This window comes from Thamnophis sirtalis, unplaced genomic scaffold, assembly GCF_051295495.1.
Source record: "Thamnophis sirtalis isolate CommonGarterSnake01/CBP01778 unplaced genomic scaffold, rThaSir2_p1.2 scaffold_6, whole genome shotgun sequence".
NCBI classification, from domain to species: Eukaryota; Metazoa; Chordata; class Lepidosauria; order Squamata; family Natricidae; genus Thamnophis; species Thamnophis sirtalis.
In genome coordinates this window covers 25350901-25359552 of record NW_028261386.1, presented here as the reverse complement: position 1 = coordinate 25359552, position 8652 = coordinate 25350901, and the positions used below count along the sequence as shown (strand labels likewise).

Below are 8652 nucleotides of genomic sequence, written 5' to 3'. Positions count from 1 at the left end.
CGGAAACGGGGCGGCTCGCTTCGTTTAATCTTTTCCCAGAGTTCCTTTAGGAACCACCTCATTTCCTGCTTGAGGATGGCGGCGGGCCGCTCCTTGGTGCAATATGTGGTGCTGAGGGGCGACTTGTTACGCGAGCCTTTCTCGTGGCCGTTGGGGGCCTCGGTGGCTCAGGCCTGCCACGCGGCCTTGGCCGTGGTCCACGCGTACTACGAGCATCCAGACACCGCGGCTTATCTAGCCCAGGATGGCAGCATGAGGACCGTGGTGCTGGAGGTGAGCATTAACCAATAGTGTTTCTCGATCTTGGCAAGTTGAAGATGGGTGGACTCCAAGGTGGCGCAGTGGTTAAATGCAGCACTGCAGGCTACTGCTAGATCAGCAGGTCAGCGGTTCAAATCTCACCGGCTCAGGGTTGACTCAGCCTTCCATCCTTCCGAGGTGGGTAAAATGAGGACCCAGATTGTTGGGGGCAATATGCTGACTCTCTGTAAACCGCTTAGAGAGGCCTGAAAGGCCTATGAAGCGGTATATAAGTCTACTGCTATTACTATATTCAACTCCCAAAATTCTGGGAGTTGAAGTCCACCCATCTTCAACTTGCCAAGATCGAGAAACACGACTAACCTATCCAATAGAACGACTCCCCTTGGGTGGGCTTTGATGATTGACAGGCACAGAGAGCTGGGGTCTTTGGATGGGCTTTTCATTAGAGCGCAGGCAGGACCTTAAAAATCCAGCCCTGCAAAACTAGTGGTATGGATGCTACTGCATTACTTTGTTTTTATTTTATTTATTTATTTAATTTGTCAAACGTGTAGGAGATAACAGTTATAAGTATAATCATGGAGATGAACGCAGGAAATGGGTACGAATAAATGAGGACAGTAGGACAGGGATGGTAGGCACGTTGGGAGCTTATGCACGCCCCCTTTACAGACCTCTTAGGAATAGTGTGAGGTCCACGCTAAGACAGTTTCAGGTTAAAGTTATGGGGGTTTAAGGATGTAACAATAGAAGTCAGGTAGAACATTCCAGGCATTGGCCACTCTGTTGCTGGTTGTATTTTTTGTAATCAAGTTTGGAGTGGTTTACCTTGAATTTGTTTGCCCGTGTATTATTGCGGTTGAAGCTGAAGTAGTCATTGAGCAGGTAGGACGTTGTAGCAGACAATTTTGTGTACTATGCTGAGGTCAGGCCTTAATTGGCATAGTTCTAGGTTGTCCAAGCCCAAAATGTCAAGCCTGGTGGCATAAGGGATTCTATTGTGAGCAGAGGAGTGGAGTACTCTTCTCGTGAAATACCTCTGGACTCGCTCGATTAGATTTACGTCCGATATACCAGTGTTTTTCAACCACTGTGCCGCGGCACACTAGTGTGCCGTGACATAGTGTAAGGTGTGCCGTGGGAAAATTACTTTATATATAGGCACAGAGTTAAATTTTTTTAACATTTTCTAATAGTGGTGTGCCTCGTGATTTTTTTCATGAAAAAAGTGTGCCTTTGCATAAAAAAGGTTGAAAAACACTGCGATATGCAGTGTGAATTCCAGACAGATGTGACTGCATTAACCTGTGAATAAGAAACCCACTATTTAAAAGGATTCACGTGCGTGATCCTGGTTTCTGCAAACTGACTTTGCGCCAAACTGATGCTAAAACCTATATTTGTTATTGCTTTTTTCTCATTTTCAACTGGTTGGGAAGGGAAGGTCCTACAAAGTGCCATGAAGATGCAGTGACACCTGCAATTTCTTCCCAATTACAGTGCATCTCTGTGCACCACAGCACAATATTAAGACAGAAGTCAATGCATTTGTATGGACTGTGTCTTCGTTGTAAGTGCATTTAGATTTGTGGTTGTTTCTGTTTTAGCAAGCCTAAATGGGTGCTGCTTCTTTGGAGAGCGATTACTGTACTTGAAAGGGTTTCTACCCAGTCAGACTGCTGATCTGTTTTTCTAAAATAGACTTTAACCATAAGAGAATAGCAGAGAGCACAAATAGAAATGCAATCCGATTATTGAATAAATACATAGATTTCTGGCCATGACGTTCTGGAATCTAACAGATCAGTTTGGAATTCAACAGAATTCCCCATCCCCCTTTTCTGTATTTAAAAAAAGCCTTTGCGAATTAGGGGATTCTAATCAGTAAAGCTGCATATGGGAGATTGGACAGTTGGATCCAAGCCTTTGCATTGTAGCATTGATTACATCCAAGTGAGGGAGGAATGGACAGATAAAATCTGTGTGATGCTACCTTTAATGTATATTCTGCTTCAAAAGCTCCTCCTGAGAGATGGATATGTGTGCGTACAAAACACTTGTTAACAGTTGCTAGATCATTGAGATACAGTGACATCTGCAATTAGTTCCCAATTACAGTATATATGCATCACAGCACAATATTAAGACATAGAATTCAATGCATTTGTATGAACTGGATCTTTGTTTTAAGTGCATTTAGATTTGTGGTTATTACCAACTCTGATAATTATCTTCAAAACAGCAGTTTTTTTACAGTTTAGTACAAAAAGTACAATTGATGTTTTTTTTGCTGTTTTCAGTTAGGCAGATAATTTTGGGGTTTGCTGGTCATTGTAGTTTTAGCACAACAGAGGTTACCAATGAGTGCTATAGCAATCTTTGATTCTATATTGCACTGAGATTTTTTTCGTTTTCTTCTTAGGCTCCAGATGAGTGTGCCTTGAGTACATTAGCAGAGAGACTGCAACAGAATGACATTGATCATAAAGTCTGGATAGAACAACCGGAAAACATAGCTACTTGCATTGCCCTCCGTCCCTACCTGAAAGAACATGTACATCAGCATCTAAAGAATTTCAAACTCCTGAAATGATCCTTTTCCTCTGTGGCCATGAACATAGTTGACCAGATAAAAGTATAATTCCCTTGGTTTTTTTCACAGCCTTCCTTTGCAATATAATAATTGTGAGATGCAAGAATTTACTTCAATCAGAATATTTCATAAAGATGGAATTGATATCATTAGGAGGCAAGGGATTTCATGATGTAGCATAAGACAATTTTCTCAATTTAAGGGGAAACGTTTGGTGCCTTAATATTATTAAAAAGTGGATTCAGGATATTAACCTGCCCAGAGTTGCTTTATTGGTGAGATGGAAGGTATATAAATTTAATAAACAATAAATCATTGTTCCTGGGATTTGACTGGTTATTCAGATATATTTACATTAGGAAATATTTGGGGTACCAGAATATTCTATTTTTTTTTAATCTGCACTACCATGTTTCCCCGAAAATACGACATGTCCTGATAATAAGGCCATGCCATATTTTTCTGGTGGGCAAAAATATAAGCCCTACCCTGCAAATAAGCCTGATGGACAACCCCCCCCCCCCACCTCCGACCAGGCAGGGCGCCGCTCACCAACCTAGTGGTATCCCGAAGGTGCCAAGCCACGGGAACTGGGGGGAGGCAAAGGTGATCGTGTTGCTTGGTGCCTTCATGATACCGTTAGGTTGGTGAGTGGCGTTGTGCCCAGCTGAAGAGAGGGGTTGCCGGGCGGTTGCTCTCTTGCGAGCGGGCTTCCAAAGAGCTGGGCACAGCAGCCACCCGGCAAACCCCCTTTCCAGTCGTGCAGAACGACATTCACTGACGTAGGGATATCTCCAAGCCGCTTGAAGGCCTGTTTGTTGCTGCCCGGCTCTCACGGCTTGGCTCCTTCGAAATGCCAGTGAATGGCGCTCTGCCTGGCTGCAGAAGGGGGTTGCGTGAGCAGCTGTTCCGCTCCCGCTCCTCCCAGCCTCACGATGCCCTGGCACACCTCCACTGCCACCATCCCCATCCTTGCATGGCTTTTTCGGCAGCTTCCAAACTGAGACTTCTGGCACTGGCCTCTCTGGGCATATGCTCTATGGTTGTGGGCTGGCTGTTGGTAGAGCGTACAACCATAGAGTGTATGCCCAGAGCGGCCACTGCCAGAAGACTCGGTTTGGAAGCCATCGAAAAAGCCATGCTGGGATAGCGGTGGTGGCAGCAGCGGAGGTGACCTGGCTCTGCAGGGAGAGCTGGGCCAGAGCATTGTGAGGCTGGTAGGCGTGAGAGCAACCCCCCTCTCCAGCTATGCAGAGCGCCATTCACTGGCATTTTGAAGGTGCCAAGCTTTGGGAGCCGGCCAGCAGCAAACAGTTTGGCGATACCCCTAGGTTAGTGAATGGCGCTCTGCATGGCTGGAAAGGGAATTTGCTGGGTGGCTGTTCATGAGTGTGGTCGCTTCATGGCTGTTGTGTTGCACTGCTGCGACAGCGCAACACAGCCATTCGCCCATGAGGCTGTGCCCGGCTCTTTGGGAGCCCGCTCGCAAGAGAGCAGCCACCTGGCAACCCCAAAACAATAAACCCGCCCAAACCATATTTTGTGTGTAAAAAGAAAATAAGACCATGTCTTATTTTGGTGGAAACACGATAAAAATAGCGTTAGTTCAGATGCAGAAAGAACCCTTCTGAGCTTTTAGAAAGCTTTTAACAAAATCTCATTAAAAACATAAAATTCATGAATAAAGATGGAGTCTCTTATGAACACTATTACATGTGTTAGGAAAATAGCTTCAATAATCTATTTGTGATTTGTGATGTTTAAATTTATTTACAAATACGGAGTTAGGGTTGAGCAGTGATAACATCAGGATAATAGAAAAGGAATTTCAAAGCACTCCAAAGAGGCATCTCTATGTACAGGTGAATGTGAACAGAATGTTAAGTATGGTTCAATTTAATAAGGTATGATAATACTGTAAAAGTGTGCTATGCCCTGAAGGTGAACAATGGATATCCAGGATAAGCAGAGGGAAGAATTTCTTTGCTTGATATATAATAAAAGTATGGAATTTTCTTTCAGAAACCGATGATGGTGGTCTTCAGCTCTCAAGTCTAATTTTGGAAAGGAATTAGACAAACTCATGGAGAATCTATTACTATGCTTGCATGACATATTTGCTTGTCATTTAATCATCTGAATTGATTAAATCAATTTTTTATATTTGCATTGGCCCATAAAACCGGATCTCTTTGTTCAACATACTAGGCTAAAATGTCCTTGGGTACCATTCATTATTCAATCCATTATATAAATGCAGCCCGTGGCCTCTGTTCATAACAGGTGTTTTGCTGCTGCAAGTATCAGTAGTGACATAATTTGTAAAATATCAGTTGCTCAGAAGCAATAGGGGAAAAAAATCTTATCCTCTAAGTCTTTCTTGTAGACTTAGTCTTCATTTTGATTGGTTATTATGGGAAGAATGCTGGTGGATTGGTAAATTTGCAGTCTAATATTACTCTTCTAGCCGTCTGTTTAAATTAATGTGGCTGATAATAACTCCTTTTGGATACTTAAACGGAAGACAGCTACCATATTGAATTGTTCCCTTCAACATGTAGGCTGAATTTTTATAACTCAATGATTCATAAATTAGTGAATTACACTTTAGCCCAAAGTATTGGAAGCTGAAGCAATTCCTATGTACTCTAAAGCAAAAAAATATTTCTGCAAAAACTTTAATGGCATGCAATTCACTAAAGACAGTTATTTTGATTTTATACTGTATATCCCAAGTGAATGTATTGAATAATGCACTGTAAATGTTCTGTATTGAAATCACAGTCTGTTTGTGTTGAAATATCTTATTAGCCTCCTGTTGAAAAAGATAGCTTTATTATGGCTATGGTTTTGGGCTTTTTCTTTCACAGTGACTCATCAGTACCAGGACTGGCTAATCAACAGCTGAAAAACAGTTAAGGAGATGTATGTGTAAACTTGGATGAATTAAACTGAAGTGATAATGCTTAGTTTCTAATTCTGTGATACTGTGAATGACAATAGAAGAGCCAACACATACCTCCAAGAGTGGAGATGTAATTACATTATGTGTAACAGATCACCACACCTCTACAAAAATGGATAAAACCAAGGATGAAAGCTGCCTAGAATGCATGTTGGTCAATAGAAAAAAGAAAAAAGAATGACATGACAGGCCACTCAACCAGAAGAAAAAATAGACGATTTTTTGCTAAACAGTTAACAAATGCATGTAGGCAACTTGCCAAGTATTTACCCTGACATCAACTGGGAGACAAACTCTGCATCAAATGGGAGATTGAACAGGTTCCTGCCCAACCTAGTTGATAACTTTGTCATCTAAAAGTTAGGGAGGGAACTAGAAGGTCAGCCATACTGGACCTAATTCTTACTAACATTAAATAAATTATAGAGGGAGTTAAATTGCAGGAATGTTGGGGGAGAGTGAACATGTCATTAAAATTCAACATAGTGCAGACACAAGCAAACCTAAAGGAATTGATTTCAATAAACTTAGAGGTTGGAAGGGATTTCATGGATAAAAAATTTAAAGGGGAAAACAAGAATCTTGGCAAACTGAAAAATATGATAAAAGCCCAGTCCAGCTCAATACCACTGAAAAAAAATCAAAGAAGAAACTATGGTTGCACAAAGAACTTTGATATATCGAACAATTCATCCACTTATGGGAGGAGATGGCAAGGAGGTGACAGGCAGCAGGGGTAAAGGAGAGCTGCTTAATTATTTCTTTGCATATGTCTTCACAGGGAAAAAAAATAGCCCAACCTACCAAAAACAGAACCTTAAAAGACAAACTAGGAATTCAGATTAAAATACTGGTACTCAAGAAAATGGTAAAAGAACACTTGTCTACGTAGATGAGTTCAAATCACTAGGAACTTATGGATTACATTCCAGAGTTCTAAAAGAGCTGGTAGACATGATCTTGGAACCATTGAACTACCGATATATCTTTCAAAGAACTTGAAGCACTGGAGAACTACCAGACGACTGGAAAAGTGGTCTTTCCATCTGCCAAAAAAAACGGGGGGAGGGGAACCCAGATCCAGGAAACTACAGACCAATCAGCCTGACATCAATACTAGGAAGATTCTGGAAAAGATAATCAAGCAACAGATCTGCAAACACCTAAAAGCAAGTCAAGTCGTAACCAGAAGCCAACGTGGGTTTGTCAAAAATAGATCATGCTGTGACTAAGTGATTAAATTAGTGCGTCAGCGAAATGCTGTGGACATAATATATTTGGATTTCAATAAGGCATTTGACAAAGTAGACTACAACCCACCTCTTGTTAAGCTAGAAAAATGTGGGATAGGCTGCATCACCACCAGATGAATTATAACTGGCTGACAAACTGCACTCAGCATGTAGTCCTTAATGAAACTATCTACATGGAGGGAAGTAACCAATGGGGTACCCCAAGGTTCTGTCTTAGGCCTAGTTCATAAACAATTTAGATGAGGGAATAAAAGAGGAATAATCATATTTGCAGACAATAACAAGCTGGCAGGAATAACCAACACCTCAAAAGATGGATCTCAACAGACATCAACACTGAGTCCTATCTAACAAAACGAAATTCAATATAGAGAAAAGGTTTTACTCTTAAGCAAAAAACGCAAATGTACCAGTAGAAATTAGATGAAACTTTGCTCAATAGCAGTAACTGTGTAAGGAATCTTGGAGTCCTAGTGGATAGTCACTTAAATATGAGCCCAGCAGTTTGTGGCAGCAGCCAAAAAAGAAACAAAACCAATGGAATCTGGGCTACTTTAATGGAGGGCTAGAATTAAGATCATGTGAAGTGTTAATACTGTTTTATAAGGCCTTGGTAAGACCACACTTAGTATACTGCATCCAGTTTTGGTCATGATATAAAAAAGATGTTGAGATTCCCGAAAGAGTGCAAAGAAGAGCAAAAAAGATGATTAGGGGGATGGAGATTAAAGGATATGAAGAGCAATGGCAGGAATTGAATATGTCTAGTTTAATGAAAAGGATAAGGGGTGACATGATAGTTAGAATATTTGAGGGGCCGCCACAAAGAAGGGGGGGGGTGTTGATGTATTACCCAAAGCAGCAGAAGGCAAGACAAGAAGCAATGTTTGGAAAGCAATCAAGGAGAAAAGCTAAGGAGACATTTCCTGACAGAACAATTAATCAGTGGAACAGCTTGCCTTCAGAAGTTGTGAGTGCTCCATCACTGGAGGCTTTTAAAAAGATACTGGACAGCCATTTGTCTGAAATGATATAGGTCTGCTTGAGGGGGAGGTGCTGGATTAGAAGACTTTCAAAGTCCCTTCCAACTTCTGTTATTCTGTTAAATTGGCCTGGATGGAAACAATTCTTAAAGCAAGGCCCAGCTAGTTATTAGCCTCCTTCAGTTGGGATACATGGAAGTTTACTAAAAAAAAAGAAAAGTCAAGTCTCTTTCAATTTGCATAACTGCAACATGGTTGGCAGGCAAACAAACAAACAATCTTGCGTTCTCACAGATACAACAGCTCTTTGCCCAAGAGCCCATACTGCAACACCCCGACCCAGAGCGACCATTCGTAGTCCAGATGGATGCTTTGTTGAGAACATACATACACATGTATGTTTAATCACTCAGAATAGAGCTGGAAGGGACCTTGGAGGTCTTCTGGTCCGACCCTCTGCTGAAACAGGAGATCCTATACCATTTCAGATAAGTAGCTGTCCAGTCTCTTAAAAACCTTCAGTGATGAAGCACCTACATCTTCTGAAGGCAAGCTGTTCCACTGCTAATTGTTCTCATTGTTAGAAAATTTCTC

General features: G+C 41.5%; 1 protein-coding gene across 2 annotated transcripts; it reads left to right on the top strand.

The window, feature by feature from the left end:
• The first annotated feature begins 47 nt into the window (after positions 1-47).
• On the top strand, positions 48-5822 carry PTRHD1 (peptidyl-tRNA hydrolase domain containing 1). Of its 2 annotated transcripts, XM_087717461.1 has the most exons (3): positions 48-273; positions 2687-2899; positions 4880-5822. In XM_087717461.1, the coding sequence occupies exons 1-2, from the start codon at positions 76-78 to the stop codon at positions 2855-2857; spliced, it is 369 nt and encodes a 122-aa protein (XP_087573587.1). In that variant the 5' UTR covers positions 48-75; the 3' UTR covers positions 2858-2899; positions 4880-5822. The 2 variants fall into 2 exon arrangements, with proteins under 2 accessions (XP_087573587.1, XP_087573586.1); XM_087717460.1 differs by lacking the exon at positions 4880-5822 and having other exon boundaries at positions 2687-3182.
• The last annotated feature ends 2830 nt before the right edge of the window (positions 5823-8652 follow it).